Source organism: Manis pentadactyla, chromosome 4 (assembly GCF_030020395.1).
Source record: "Manis pentadactyla isolate mManPen7 chromosome 4, mManPen7.hap1, whole genome shotgun sequence".
NCBI classification, from domain to species: domain Eukaryota; kingdom Metazoa; phylum Chordata; class Mammalia; order Pholidota; family Manidae; genus Manis; species Manis pentadactyla.
This window is the reverse complement of record NC_080022.1, coordinates 135,077,599-135,092,990: the sequence shown is the minus strand read 5'-3', so window position 1 is coordinate 135,092,990 and position 15,392 is coordinate 135,077,599. Positions and strand designations below refer to the sequence as shown.

Sequence of the window (15,392 nt, the reverse complement as noted above, 5' to 3'; positions counted from 1 at the left end):
GTTGTACAGTAAAATATTTTTGTACAAAAATAATAAATATTTGTACAATAAAATATGTTTGTGCAAAAATAATCTGGTATACATTGGTAAGATTTGCAGAGCTCAGTTTATTTTTGGAACGAGAAGGGGCACCAAAGATGGTGGTTTTTATAGCTCTGAAAAGTCATGGTTTTCATCTTGTGCTCGCTTTGAGCAGTGGGCCCAAGGTAGCCTCTTTGTCAGGGGTGTATAACATTCTCAGCCTAACTGCAGAGAGCTTCAGTTTCCCAAAACATGCCGCTCTGCCTTTGGCTGTGGGGGAGGTCTTTCCCCAACAGACAAGCAGGTGAAAAGTCTGCAGTGGGTCTGCCTGTCAGGGGTAGAGAGAGGCGCAGGAAACAGACTCCAACCAGTCAGGGAGGACAGATAGTGGTCCAGGGGTGGCCGGATCTGCCCCATCCCTCTTCTGCCCACTTCCCTACTCACAGCTGGGATGGTTCATGCAGGACCAAGTGCCATTCATATTTGCAGCTAGTAACCAGCACTTTTGGGTTAGTTATCTTTGTTATTATTATAAGGAACAAAACTAATAAGATATTCACATTTCAGTAAAAACAAAACAAAACAGAAAACCCTGATTTGTTTGTCTACACGTGTGTATCTTATAGGGTCTCTGAGGCATTGTTGGAGAGATTTCCTCTCCCTGGAAGCCCCAAAGTATCTAGAGGTGAGGACAGGGAGCTTTTATGCCTGGTCCTGGCATGGGTGTGTGTGTGTGTGATGGGAAACTGGTTGAATCAACAGAATTATGGAAGCGACCTGTAGGGAAGGAGAGTCAGGGGAGTGGTGGGCCATGGGGAGGATTCAGTTCAATTTGGTTCAATTCATCAAATATTAAGCACCTAGTATATGCCTAGCCCTGTTTCAGAGCTTTAGGATATATCAGTGAACAAAACAGATAAAGATCTTGCCTCCAGGAAGCTTACTTGCTAATGTGGAAAGATAATTAACTATAAACATAAGATGTCAATTTAATAGTTAGCTGTTTGGTAATCTATGAGGAATGATTGCTGTGGGAAGAAAGATTGGGACTGGTGTGATGCTGTGGGCTGCAATTTTAAAGAGTGGCGGGGAAGGCCTCATTGAGAAGGTGAGCATTCAGCAACGATTTAAAAGAGGTGAGTGAATCATCCATGGGGATATCTTGGGAAGGTTTCCAGGCAGAAGGCATGATCTGTGCAAAGACCCTGAGGCAGAGATATTCTTGAAAGCAGAGGTTGGGGAGGAGGGAGGTGCTGTAGTGCCTTGTTGGTCATTGTCAGGACTTGGTCATTTATTCTGAGGAAAAGGGTTAAAACATTTTTATTCCAGTTTTCTGGCTTTTCTTCCAGTGTCTTGTTTGGAGTGTGTGTGTGTGTGTGTGTGTGCAAAGGTCTAGAAAAAGGTAGGCACCTGGGTATGGGTAAAGACTCCCAGATTTCCTAACATCCCTTCCTCCCACTACCCTACTTCCCAGGCTGGGGTGTGGCTCGTTCCACCCACTCAGTTGTGTTTATGACACACACCTCTAGCCCTGGGAACTCTGCTCCTCAACCAGAGCAAATTAATGGTGAGTAGGACCCTTGCCCACCCCCGCAAGGGGCCCAACTCCCAGACGATTAACATCAAAGCCTCCCAGTGGGACATGGAGAGTCAGGGGCTGGGACCGAGACAGACAGGGACTAAGAACAGTGAGCAGGCGGAGGTCCCACAAACATCACACCCACCTGAGAGGAGACAGCACTCAGTGTCCTCCCCACATCCCCATCTCCCCACCCACGAGCCCCGCCCTGGCCCTTCTTTCCCTCCTCTGCGCGCGCGCGCACACGCACACGCAGGCCTGACACAATGGCTGGGTGGGGCTGAGGAACTGGCTTCCTCTGTGGAGATCTCAATCTGGGCCCTCAGTTCCTGCCCCCAAAACACAGGATCAGAGACACTGGGAGACCTGGCCTCATACTCCTTGCTCCAAGGGGTGGTCAGGACAGACTGAAAATAGGAACTGCATCCAAAAAGCTAAAGGTAAAATCAGGGGGCATTACTGCAGAATTAGGGAGAGGGAGAGGGAAACCTGGGTAGGGAGAGAGTCCCTTGGTGTGAAATAGTGGGCTGACTCACACCCAGAAGAACAGGTTGGAAGCTAAAAAGATAGGCTATCCTGTGAGGTGTGGGAGAGATAGACGGGACGAGGAGGCACACACACCATCCCTTAGCTGATACAGATTTGTCTAGACACCCGTGCCCTACCGCCAGCGCAGCCCTGTGCCATTGCCACCCCATCCTCACCCCACTCTAGTCCATACCCAGCCCCTGCAAGTCCCCTGTCCACACAGCGATGCCCACACAACATACATACAGAAGAGCCCATTTCCACGCCTGAGTTTCAGCCTTTCCCTGGACCTTGTTAGCCTCCGGGATATAAGATACAGGGTCCCTCACATCTTCCAGAGCCCCAGTTGGGCGCATGTGGAGTGTTGTGTGGTTTGGCTGGGGGGTGGGAGGGGCGGGGGTGGTGTCCGGTTGGGAGCAGGATCCGATTCCTGTTTCCTGCCCCTACTCACTCAGCCTGGGAGGTGACTGAGAGTGGAGAGGACTCAAGGGTGAGTGTTTGGGGTGAGTCCCTGGGTCCCTGTGAGAGCTTTAGTGGGAGGTGGGAAAGGGAATAGCTGCAGGTACCTGATGGGGGGCTGGCTCCCTGAGGGGGTCAAGGCTGGGGAGGAGCTGGCCATCCGGCAAGGCCACTGCCTGGGTCACCTTTCCTGCCAGGGCACAGAGGTTGATGGGTAGCAGGATGCACAACCTACACCCCCTAGCCCCCACTTGCATTATTGCTCAGGATCCCAATCTGGGACCTGGCGGGATCTGATCTGACTCTACTGCTGACTCCCAAAGGGAGTTTGGGCGCGTCTGCGTCTCTCAGTTCTGACCCTTCTGCCTCCTCAGGATTGCAGCCTCCTTCCCTGAGGGAGGAAGTGAAGCCCAGGCCCAGGTGTCCTGGCCTCCTGGTCCTCACCTTCAGTCTGGTCTCCTGGCATCCTGGCAGGACCCAGGATTCTACTAGGGCCCATTTTTGTGACCAGATGGGAGTCGGGGGTCAGGCAGGGCTGAGGATGGGGCAGGAGGGACCATGCCCTGGGCCTCTTGGTCTCTTGGGGTCAGAGGCTCCAGGAATCTTCATGGCAGGAAAAGGAGACTAAAAATACTCCGGAAAGGGAGAGTCCGGAGAGAGGAACTGGGAAATGGGGGGCGGAGGGCCTGCTGGAGCAGGGAAATAGTGATGCATCCCTCACAGCCCAGACGCACGCGTGGACAGACACAAACACACTGCACATGCGCCTCACACAGACAGCACATACCGCCTAGATACACCTCACACCCCCATCTCTCACACCGCACACCTCACTCTGTGTTCTCTACTCTCCCTCTGCATACCTGCACATAACATATACACTCTGGAAACACCATACAATGCTCCGCTCATAAAGCACTAGAAATAGCACACACGTGGCTCCATAACACACATACAGACACAAAACACGCCCTTCATCAGGTAGATCTTAGTGGCCATACCAGCAGGCCTTATTTCCCTTTCTGATGCAGGTCTCTTGCATACTGCCCCACCTCCCCCACCCCAGCCTGGGTCTCTACCTAGGCACCTGTATCTCACCCTCTCTGTCTCCTCTGGCCTGATTGTGGCAGCAGAAGCCAGATGACTGAGAGAAATGGAGGCTGGGAGGGCCTAGACGGGCTGCCTGGAGGGCGTGGGGGGCCCCAGGGGATGGTCGGAGGAGGGGTGAGGTCAAGAGAAATTAGTGGAAATTAGAAGGAAGGAGAGGAAGTGCACCGGCCTTCCCTCGTGGTTCCAGAGTCAGGGCAGTCTACTCACAGGGTTGGGGCTCGCACTAAGGGTCTCTCTTTCTCCTTCCCTCTCCCTCAGGGAATGACTCCAGCAGAGCATCCCACTCCTTTGAAGAGCTCAGAGGAAGATGTCGGCCCAGTCCCTCCCTGCAGCAACACCCCCTACCCTGAAGCCCCCTCGGATCATCCGCCCCCGCCCCCCCTCTCGTCCCCGAGCAGCCCAGTCCCCAGGGCCCCACCACAACGGCTCCTCTCCACAAGAATCTCCCCTCAGCTCCAAAGATGCACCAACCCCCATGTGCACCCCTATCTTCTGGGAACCCCCAGCCTCATCTCTCAAGGCCCCTGCCCTTCTGCCCCCCCCAGCTTCTAAAGCCAGCGTTGACTCCCAGACTTTCCCAGATTCACCTTCTAGCACCCCCAGCCCAGGGTCCCGGCTCTCCATCTCTTCAGAACCTGCTCCCCGGTCCCCAGCACCCCCACCCAAACCCTCTGGGTCACCGTGCACACCTCTGCCCCTGCTCCCCACGGCCCAGGTCCCAGCCCAGGATGGCTCTGCCTCGGCCCCAGGCACCGTGCGGAGATTGGCTGGCAGGTTCGAGTGGGGGGCTGAAGGTAGAGTACAGGCTGCAGATGACCAGGAGCCCTGTTCCCAAGGGGACATGGATGTGGATGAAGAGAGAGAGACTTCCCAGGCCAATCTGGCTGGGAGTGGGTCCCAGGAGAACGGCACTCCAGGTGAACGGTGGGGGGAGGCTCAATTTAATGCTCAATGCTTTATGACTGGGTGCTTTACAAAAGAGGATTTCATGTTTGGTAGATAGATGCATGGGGCTGGACCTCCATCTTTTCACTGCTGGGCAGGTTAAGGGGAGGGTTGAGGCCTGGGCACTGTGGGTCCGGGCCCCAAAGGCCTTCTCCTTTGGACACCTCTGTCTCCCACAGATGCTGCCCTGGCCTGCCCTGCCTGCTGCCCCTGTGTGTGCCATGTAGCTCGGCCTGGCTTAGAGCTCCGATGGGTACCAGTGGGGGGCTACGAAGATGGCCCCAGGGCCCCCTGCCGGGCCTCCCCACTGCGGACCTCCCGCTCCCGGCCTGGCCCCCCAAGCGTCCGTCACCCCCCAGTTGTCCTGACATCCTATCGCTCCACTGCTGAGCGCAAACTCCTGCCTCCCCTAAAACCGCCCAAACCAACTTGGGTCAAGCAGGATGCCCTCAGCTCTGGGGACTCCCCACAGCCAGATCTCGATCTGCCCTCTGAAGATGGAATCCAAACAGGTACAGGGCCTCGGGGAGTGGACCTCCGGGCTGGAAAGGAAGGGGTGGAGGTGGAGTCTAAAAACCAATGAACTACAACCCCCAACAGGCCCTGGGCTTTTTGTTCCTCCACTAACTGCTGCTCTGGGACTGATGGGAGTTCTAACAGTCTCTGTGGGGCAAGAGTTGGGAGTCCTGGCCTGGGGAGCCTGGGGGTTTGTTCTCACTCTGGGTTCCCTCTCCAGGGGCCTGTCCTGATGAGGCTCCTCAGGATGCTCTTCCCGCAGCCATGGAGGGCAGGTACCAAACACCCCCACCCTCACTCCTACCCGAGGGCTGATTTAACCTTCGGGTCCAGCGAAATCTCACCTCCACAGATGTGGAGTGAAGGACTAGGACTCTAAAAAGAAGCATCCCTGGTTTCTGATCCCAGTTTTGTCCCTTACCAGCTGTAGGAACCTGTACAAGTCACTTAACCTTTTTGGGTCTTAGCGTTCTCATCTGTGAAATGGGGGTAAACTTACCAATTGCAGTTGACCCTTGAACAACTCCGGGGTTAGGGGTGCCGTACCCAAGGTAAAAAATCTGCCTGTACTTTCAACTCCACAAAAGTTAACTACTAATAGCTTACTGTTGACCGGAAGCCTTACCAATAACATACACAGTTGATTAGCACCTATTTGTATGCCATATGTATTTTATATAAATACTGTATTCTTACAATAAAGTAAGCTAGAGCAGACATTTTTTTTTCAAATTGCCACAGATCTCCAAAAAATTTTCCAATATGTTTATGGGAAAAAAAGAAGCACATGTAAGTGGACCTGCACAGTTCAAACCCACATTATTCAAGGGTCAACTGTACTTCATAGATTTGTTAGAATGTAATGTTGTTAAAGAGTGGGTCCACAATAAATTCTCTGTTTTAGTTCCCCCATCTTGAGCCTTTGCTACAATTATTGTCTGAAAATCCATTTGAAAACCAAGACTATCTCTTCTGTGTTATCTGGGCTGGCTAGTCACTCTGGGTTCATCACTGTTATCAGAATTAATACAAGCCCATTCATTTATTTAACAAGCATTTACTGGTGTTTATTCTCCTGGGGTTTTGTAGCTTGGGTGAATGGGTGTGTGGTGGTGCTCATGACTGGAGCAGAGGGGGAGGTGTAAGAGTTTGGGTTTGATCACACTGAGTTTCACTGAGGCACACATAGGACATTCCAGACAGTGGGTGCTACATGAGAGACCTGGAGATAGAGGCGTGGAAGTCTCTGGGACAGTAATTGAGATCACAGGAATGGATGGGGCCCACTTAATACAGAGCTTCACATACAACAGGCTCATTAAAAATAGAACAACCAAACCACAACTCTAAGGTTGGCCAGGTCCCTGCACGCGGGCTGTGCACCTCTTATACTATGAACTTAACAGCAACCCCTGGAGGTGTGCAACAGTGGTCACTCTCGGGGACTCCTTCCTTTTCTCTCCTTACAGGGAGGATGAGGGGCTGGAGGAGCTGAGGGAGCAGAACTGGGAGCTGCCCCTGCAGGACGGTGAGGGCTTCTGGACCTGGGGGTCCCTCCTGTGACCACCAAGCTGTGGGGAAGGGTTCTGGGGCACTGTACTTCCCTGATGCACTACGTCTGCTCTCCAGAGCCCCTGTACCAGACATACCGAGCAGCTGTGCTGTCAGAGGAGCTGTGGGGGGTCGGTGAGGATGGGGTTCCTTCTCCAACTAATCCTGGAGAAGCTTCCACCTTTGCACGGCCTCCTGGACCCCGCAATACTCTGTGGCAGGAGCTTCCTGCTGTTCGAGCCAGTGGCCTCCTGGACACCCTTGGCCCCCAGGAGAGACGCATGCAGGAGGTGGGTGCAGCAGGGATCAGGCAGGGCAGGCGTAGGGGAAGAGCATGGGACCTGGGTCCTGGGCTGGCTGGGAGCTGGGCTGTCCACCACTGCCCTGTTATTCCTCCTCAGAGCCTGTTTGAGGTGGTGACATCGGAGGCCTCCTACCTGCGCTCTCTGCGCCTGCTGACTGACACCTTTGTGCAGAGCCAGGCTCTCCGGGACACGCTCACACCCCGGGATCACCACACCCTCTTCTCCAATGTGCAGCGAGTCCAGGGAGTCAGCGAACGGTCAGTGGGGTTCCGCCAGGCCTTGGGCTGCTGAGTATCCCTTAGCTTTCTGCCCGTCCCGGGTCCTTCGTTAGTGCCCAGCTCTTCTCTGGCCCTCTGCTCCCGGTCCATTGCTTGTTTCCCCACGCCTTCAGGTTTCTAGGGACGTTACTGTCCCGAGTGCGCTCTTCCCCCCACATCAGCGACCTGTGTGACGTGGTGCATGCCCATGCTGTGGGTCCCTTCTCAGTGTACGTGGACTACGTGCGGAACCAGCAGTATCAGGAGGAGACCTACAGCCGCCTTATGTGAGTGTACTGGAGGTGGAGCCGCGTCACACATGTTGGGGGGTGCTGGGGAGCAGGGTTGGGGTCCAGGGCAGGGCAGGCTGGGGTTTGGGCCTTGAAGTGGATGCCAGCCCAGCCACCTGGGCCTGTTTCTGCAGGGACACGAACATGCGCTTTTCCACCGAGTTGCGTCGGCTGCAGAGCCTCCCGAAGTGTGAGCGGCTTCCGCTACCCTCCTTCCTGCTGCTGCCCTTTCAGCGCATCACTAGGCTCCGCATGCTGCTGCAGGTACCCTCCTGGTGTGGGGCTTTTTCTGCCCCACCAGCCTCATTGGAGAACTCTCCCCAGGGGCCTCCGCCGGGCCATCACCATATCCCACTCTATGGCAAACACAGGCATCCCCTAAATCAGGACTCCTGGGCCTTTCAAACCAGGACCCACCAAGTCCCACCTGGAGCCGCCCAAATGTCTCAGGGTAGGTGCAGGAAAAGAGCTTCTGCTTAGAAACCTGAGTTCTAGACTTAGCTCTGCCACTTACAGGCTGAGTGACCTTGGGCAAGTCCCTTCCTCTGTCTGGGTCTCTGGGGAATGTGGTGAGTGATCTCTGAGGTCTCCTCTAGCTGAAGTCTTCCACTGCATGCCTTCCTGATGGGGGTGATATCCCCCATTGCCAAAGAGGCAAGAATTGGTTCTTTTGGGGATGAAAAACCTTAGACATTCCAATGGTGGTTATATACTCCAGTGGACCATGGTACATAAATAGACATAATATTTTCTATAGATAGAAATACATGGTATTAAAATTTCATGGTGGGGGGTACAATTAGGCAAAATATGTGTAAAAGTGCTCCTTAATGGAGTGATACTGGGGACAAAAAGGTTAAGAAATACTCTACTGAAAAATAGAGATTTCTCCCTAAACCAGGTCACCCAGTGTGGGGATCTCAGTATGAAGAGTCCCAAGCTAGATTATCAGCTTCTTTATATCTTATTCAGCTTTATATATCCCCAGTGTAGACAACACAATAATCAGCCATAATAGCTAAACAGCTATTGAGTGCTCTGTTCTAGGTATGGTCCCAAGAGCTATATACCTGTTTGACCTTACCAACAACTGTATGAGGGTAGGAGTGAGTGACCCCACTTTATAGATGATGAAACTGAGGCACAGATAGGTTAAATAACTCACCCTAGATCATACAGATAATGATCGATAGACAAAATATAAATCCAGGTATTCTTAACCACTCTTCTGTACTGTTGGCACCAATAGTTGTGGTTAATGATGACCAAAATAACAGTAACCCTCTTTTCAGTATCTACTATGTGTCAAGCACTACGCTAAGTACTTTACGTACACTACTTCACTGAATGCTCACAACAATGTTGTTTATTGGTCGCCCTTTTAAAGAGGGGTAAATGCGGCTCAGAGAGGTAACATGACTTGCTCAGGGTTATGCAGGTGGTGAGTGGTGAGGTCTCTCAGTCTTGCTGAGGCTGGGCCTTCAGCCCTGTGTACCCCAAACTGAGCATTTTGTCAAGATAGTCCTCTGAGCTGCTGTCCTTCTGAATCCCAGGGCCGCAGAGCAGGGGCCCCCATCACCCTTCCTCCTTGTCCCCAGAATATCCTGTGCCAGACCGAGGAAGGGTCCAGCCGTCAGGAGAATGCCCAGAGAGCCCTGGGTGCTGTCAGCAAGGTGGGCAGGAGGGACGCGGAGGCTGGGGCGGGGATGATGCGGTGTGGAGATGGAAGGGGCCGAAGAGAGTAGGGTGGTGACTCAGCTCCGCCTCCCCCAGATCATTGAGCGGTGCAGCGCCGAGGTGGGGCGCATGAAGCAGACTGAGGAGCTGATCCGGCTCACCCAGAGGTTGCGCTTCCACAAAGTCAAGGTTAGTCCCTGCCCAGATTCCCCCTCTTCCCCTTCCCCATGGTGCTGCAACAAGCCAGAACCTCCTCCCTGCTTCCCCGCAGGCCCTGCCCCTGGTCTCCTGGTCGAGGCGCCTGGAGCTGCAGGGGGAGCTGACCGAGTTAGGATGCCGGAGGGGGGGCGTGCTCTTCACCTCCCGCCCCCGCTTCACTCCTCTCTGCCTGTTGCTCTTCAGTGACCTGCTGCTCATCACTCAGCCCAAGAGGTGGGTCTCAGGAGGGAGGGAGCCCAGGCTGGGGTGGCGAGGAGTTCAGCCAGATCCCTGCTCTGCCTCTGAACTTCCTCTTCCCTGGGCAGTGGGCAGCGGCTACAGGTTCTGGACTACGCCCATCGCTCTCTGGTCCAGGCCCAGCAGGTTCCAGACCCATCTGGGCCCCCGACATTCCGCCTCTCCCTTCTCAGCAACCACCAAGGCCGCCCCACCCACAGGCTACTCCAAGCTTCGTCCCTGTGAGTTGCGTCTCTTTCAGAAAATACCCTTGGGACCACTGCCTGTCCTCTCAGAGCCCCCCACATCCTTCTTCCCCAAATTCTCTCCTCCACAGCCCCTAATTTCTAGGAGGATCTCCTGGGCCAACTGTGACCCCTCCCCATATCCCCACCAGATCAGACATGCAGCGCTGGCTGGGAGCATTCCCTACCCCAGGCCCCCTGCCCTGCTCCTCAGACACCCTCTATGATGACTGTGGTGAGTATCCCCTCGAGATCAGGAGGGAGGGAAAAGTGAGTCTTAAGGGCAATATGGGGAAGAAGCCAAAAAGAGCCTTGATCCTGCTGTAATGTCACCCACCTGCAAACAGACTGTTCCCAGGAACTGTGCTCAGAGTCTTCTGTGCCAGTCAAGAGCGAGGGACGGAGTCTAGAGTCCAGGGCTCCCCCCAGGCACCTGCACAAGGGCCCTGAAGGTGAGAGATTCTACTCATTTATTCAATAGCTATTTATTAACCACCTAGGAGGTGCTGCCAGCTATTCTAGGCATTGTGAACCAAACACTCATTCTTGCCCCGTAGGAGCATACATTCTAGTAGAGGAGAACAATAAAGAACAAAAAAGATAAATAAGTGAATTATACAGTGTGTCTGAAGGCCATTAGTGCTGTGGGAAAACACAAGTGGGGCAAAGTCAAGGAGATCAGGAGTCCCAGGTTTGGGTGCGGTTACAATTTAAAATAGGGATGTTGAGGTCCATGAGGAGGCACCATGTGAGCAGCGACTTGACTGAAGTGAGGAATTTACGAATTCGGTGTCTGGGAGAACAGTGTCCCAGATGGAGTCAGGAGTCAGTGGCCAGGCCCTGCAGGCGGTGTGTTCGGGGACCAGGAAGGAGGCCAGTGTGGCCAGAGGGAGTGAGGAAAGGGGAGGGAAGAGATGAGGTCATAGAGGTAATGGGGACCAGATCACACAGGTCCTTGGAGGTCCCTGTAAGGACTCCACTGTCACTCTGAGTGAAACGAGCAGCCACTGCAGGGCTTGACAGAGGAGTGACCACGACCCTCTCTCATGCTGCTATTGCCTCCCCCACTAATGGCCTTTCTACCAGTGCTCCAGACTTCCCACTCATTCCTACACCCACCATGGCCCTCTGACATTACTCCCTATTGAGCCTTCTTTCTCTTGTGATCTGTCCTCTGCCCTGGCTGCACTTGGGACCCTGTCTCTCTTTCCCCAGGCTGGCTGAAGGGGCTTCCTGGGGCCTTCCCTGCCCAGTTGGTGTGTGAAGTCACAGGGGAACACGAAAGGAGGAAGCACCTTCGCCAGCACCAGAGGCTCCTCGAGGCTGTTGAGCCCTCTCCAGGATCCCCCATTGCCCCCCCACCCTAAAGCAGGTTGGGGGTCAGCACAGGTTTTGACATCTGGCACCAAGAGGACAAAGGCCATCCATCCTTTGGATTCGCTGTCAGTTGAAACGCTACCTCTAGTGGCAACCAATAGGGACCAAGCTTCAGGATAGGGCAGCCAGTGAAAACGGAGTCGTCCACGCCCACGCAGGAGGGAGAATGAGGTTGGCTTGAGTGGGTTGCCAATGGAAACAGAGGCTTAGTGAGGAACAGCCAGTGGATACTGAGCTGGCTGAGCGCTGGCCAGTGAGTATCCCTGCTGTGCTCATGTCAAGGAAGGCGAAACTAGGTAAACAAAGTTGCAAAAGGGCTGCATTGGAGATAAAGTCCTAGGATAAAATAGCCAACAATGATGAGCAGGGGCCCATCCAGCCAAAGAAGATGGTGATCTGGGCCCAGGAGACCAGCAGTGGCCTTGCTTGGTTCTATAGCAACCACCGTCCTGCCCCTTGAGTCTAGGAAGTATTAGATTCTATTCCTGGGGTGCCTCCTCTGCCCTCTCAAGCCACTTGCTTGCTTCTAGAAGAATCCAGTGTGTGTGTCTGAGAGAATCCATGTGTGCGCATGTGCACATGTGCGTGAATGTGTGTGTCTGTGTACGCATCAGGGAAGGCGATTCTGCTGAACATGGTGTGTGTGTGGTCTTGCCCCCTCCCCAGATGATTGAGTGCTCATTTCTCCCCACCCCTACTTTCCCCACATTTTTCCTGTTCTCTCCAAGAAAGACACTAGGTCTAAGCTCCAGAGGAGAATGTGGCTTGGCAGCCAGAGGCCAGAGCTGGGATGAGGATCCTGGCTTCTGGGTCCTTTGGAGGCCAGTGTTCCATGACGGTTGGAGGGTGATGTTACAGAGCAGCCAAACAACCTGGCAGAGGAGCCAAAGTGACTGAAGATGGCCAGTAACTAGGGGCTGAGACCCCCTGGAACCTGCAGGCCCTTCTGCTGCCCAAAGCTTGGCCTCTATAATCCCTGCCTACAGACCCTCCAACCTGAACTATAACCAGTCATTCAGCCTTAACCTTGGGCTTCAGACCTGCTCTGGGTCCCAGATTTGGGTAAGGAAACAGGAGCCGTGGATCACAGGCCAGCTGGTGAACCTTCTGGGCTTTCTTGTCTTCACCCTGGTCCTCTCGCTAAAACACTGGGTCAAGCAGTGGGGAGAGAAGAGAGCCAGTGCTGCTGCTCAACCCCATCTGGAGCATCTGTTTCCAGATGAGAAAATGCCCCCAAAGGAGAAGCCACGAAGCCAGAAGGAGAAGAGGGACGGAGACAGAGTGGAGGAGACAGCTGCTGGCAAGTGGTAGCCTAGGCCCAGCCCAGGCCTTCCCTGAGCTAGGCCATCACAACTTCTCTTCAGCTCATGGATGGTAACCTGCCCAGGACAGAAGCTGCCATGCTGACCACAGGAGATGCAAGGACTCTGGCAAGCTTCGGAGGGGGAAAAGCCCTGGCATTTGGCATGTCCATGACTTTGGGGATTCACCGAGCACAGTGCCAGGTAAATGAGAAACCCTCAATAAATGTTGGTGGAGTTGATTGAGGCTCTGCAGGGCAGTGTGTGCTTAAAGGAGCACAGGTTTCCAAATGTGGCTCTATTAGGGGATGGACCTGGTTGAAAAAGGGTTGAGAGCAGGGGTCAGTTCTGGGAACTGGGGCTGAGAGACCAGGTACAAGGCCCAAGTTTGTGGGCACACTCATGACTGCTGAGGGATCTAAGGTGGCAGCAGTGGTGGGGGTGGGGGTGGGGGTGGGTTTGCCAGTGCTGGAGCAGAGAGACACTGCAGGTTGGTGAAGAGGACAGGGTGGGGGCCGGTATGGCTGGGGATCCGGCAGGGGATGAAGATACAGTGAGAAGGACAAAAAAGGCAGTCAGTCAGCCACAAAGATCTTTTACTGACCAGCCAAGCATCTCTGTTTAATTCAATTCAATTCTACACCTATTAATTGAGTGCCTTCTATGTGCCAGGCACTGGGGATATAGAGGTGAAAAAGACAAGGGCCTTGCTCCCAGGGAGCCTGCATTCTGAGGGAGATGGAGGGGGACGATTACCAAGTAAACAAATTAGTGAGATAAAATTAGGCAGCAGTGGGTACTATGAGGAAAATACAGCAGGCTCTGTGATACAGAATGCTTGTGTGCCCACGTGTGTGTGTGTGTGTGTGTGTGTGTGTGTGTGTGTGTGTGTGTGTGTGTGTGTGTGTGTGTGTGTGTGTGACTTTGGGCAAGGCCGGCAGGGAGCATTCCCCGGGTGGCAACAAAGGGCTCAACCTCCCGGAAGAGAAGGTAGCGGTCATGGGAGGAAGCTGGTGCGCGTGCTCCCTTAAGCTTCCTGGTGGGGGGAGCTCCTCTCCACTAAGCTTCCCTCTTCCTCGGAGAAACTCAGGGACAGACAGATGGACATCCAGAGGCAGAGGCAAAGCTACACATGGGTCCTTTGTTACACTCCCTCCCAGCTCCTCACCCCCTCCCTGAGCCCTGCTGCTAAGGAAGCCCCATGCTCCAATTCAGAGGTTCTACTGCTGGGATAATGGGGACATGGAGACCAGATAAGAGTCGTCTTGGGGACATAAAGGCATATAAAGTACAACCACATGTTCCATAAGAGACCAAGAAGACAGGGAGGGAAGGGGACTGTCATGTTTCTGTTATTTTAGAGGCCCTTTTTCATTCTGGGATGACCTGGGTGTGTCTGTGCAGTCCTGGAGGGCTCTGCATTCTGCTATATGGGAAATGGGTGGATGTGGGGGAATGAGGACCACTGCGAATATGGAGAAGGTGGATGGGAGAAGGGATGGGGCTGGGGTAAGGAAGACAGAGGAGGGGGAATAATGAAGAGGTTGGTAGAGGGGGTCAGGCGGCAGTAGGGAGCTTGGCTCATTCTAAATAGTCTCCCTCCCTCTCCTGTGCGCCCTCTGCCATACCTGTGTCCAACCTCCTGCTGGTGTCCCACCACCCTCTCCATCCTGTGTTGCTCCTCGCCCTTTCTGCCCGTCTGGATTGCCTTCTGCAATTTCCTTGTAGATGAGGTGGGGGGTCCATGGGAGGAGAAGTCTCAGTGTTGCCCTGTCTGGCATTCCAGACATGGTGGTGTGGGCATTAGGGGTCAGTACAAATGTCCCAGGTGACAGAAATCTTCACTGACTTGCGTGGGGAGTCCTGGAGCTGCCATTGCCCCATTCCTTCACATTCTATAGTGCTGGGGGGGGTGGAAGAAATGAACATTTACACAGGCTTAGGAAAAGCCCAGGTGTGTCCCAGGCCTGGGGGAGGTGCCTGGGGGACAGAATAGGGAAGCTGGGTCCCTGTTGAGAGTCTCTCTCTCTCTGAGTCCTATGTGTTGTCTCCACCCACAGCCCTGTTCCTTCTATTTGTGGCCTCCATATATGGGGAGTCATAATGCAGACAGGACAGGGTACTGACCTTTCTTTGTGTTGGCCTTTTAGTGGCCTCTGTGTCAGCATTATCCTGGCCTTTATTGCTGGTGAGCTGAGGGGTGGATGCAATCATGACCACAGGCAACAGGTGGATGAGAGGAGCCCCTTTGACCCCACAGCCTTCTCACTAGCTCTCTCCACTCCCCAAGTCCTTCTGACCCCTCCAGCCCACTTCCTGATGTCCTCTCTAGAGCCCTTCAGCCTGGCTCTCTGTCCATCTCTGCAAGCGTCTCTCCCCACTCCTTCCTTCCTCACAGGACTCTCCTGCCTCTTCAGGTACATGGGTGTCGGCGAGTTCCTGTTCTCAGAATTGGCCATTGGCCAGTTCGTCAGGCATGCACACCATTCTGGTGCAGGAGTGTGTCTCCTCCACCAGCTTGGTGAACCCACGAAGGCCGTCCCGAACCTCGCTCCCTGGCGCACGTGCCCAGCCCAAACTATCGACTCTCCACCGTCCAGCCGCAGGCGAGAGCGCCTTGGGCTAGAATGAGAGGGGCAAAGCCCTAGCTCTCCAAACGGTTTTGCTCCAACCCTGCCCGACGCTCCTCCCCTTGGGGCGTGGCCAGTACCCACTTTGGCTCCGCGCTCTGTGATTGGTTCCTCCTCCAGCCAGGGCTCCGCCCCCCGCCTGGCTGTAAATAAGTTCCAGCGTCTG

The 15,392-nt window shown here is 54.1% G+C and overlaps 1 protein-coding gene across 5 annotated transcripts; it reads left to right on the top strand.

The window, feature by feature from the left end:
- Positions 1–1,885: 1,885 nt before the first annotated feature.
- ARHGEF15 (Rho guanine nucleotide exchange factor 15) lies at positions 1,886–12,838 on the top strand. Of its 5 annotated transcripts, XM_057500896.1 has the most exons (17): positions 1,924–2,040; positions 2,584–2,618; positions 3,956–4,614; positions 4,822–5,154; positions 5,379–5,433; positions 6,628–6,686; positions 6,788–6,999; positions 7,111–7,271; positions 7,406–7,558; positions 7,696–7,825; positions 9,115–9,234; positions 9,335–9,427; positions 9,510–9,670; positions 9,763–9,915; positions 10,071–10,153; positions 10,266–10,370; positions 11,134–12,838. In XM_057500896.1, the coding sequence occupies exons 3-17, from the start codon at positions 4,005–4,007 to the stop codon at positions 11,283–11,285; spliced, it is 2,580 nt and encodes an 859-aa protein (XP_057356879.1). In that variant the 5' UTR covers positions 1,924–2,040; positions 2,584–2,618; positions 3,956–4,004; the 3' UTR covers positions 11,286–12,838. The 5 variants fall into 5 exon arrangements, with proteins under 5 accessions (XP_036752035.2, XP_057356878.1, XP_057356881.1 ...); XM_036896140.2 differs by lacking the exon at positions 2,584–2,618 and having other exon boundaries at positions 1,886–2,040; positions 9,160–9,234; XM_057500895.1 differs by lacking the exon at positions 2,584–2,618 and having other exon boundaries at positions 1,886–2,040.
- The last annotated feature ends 2,554 nt before the right edge of the window (positions 12,839–15,392 follow it).

Excerpts from the sequence above, each read along its gene's own strand:
- ARHGEF15 (XM_057500895.1), top strand. The coding sequence starts at position 4,005 with ATGTCGGCCCAGTCCCTCCCTGCAGCAACACCCCCTACCCTGAAGCCC. Across the intron at positions 7,826-9,114 it reads GGCTCCGCATGCTGCTGCAG|GGCCGCAGAGCAGGGGCCCC; the intron begins GTACCCTCCTGG and ends TCTGAATCCCAG. Across the intron at positions 9,671-9,762 it reads CTCATCACTCAGCCCAAGAG|TGGGCAGCGGCTACAGGTTC; the intron begins GTGGGTCTCAGG and ends TTCCCTGGGCAG.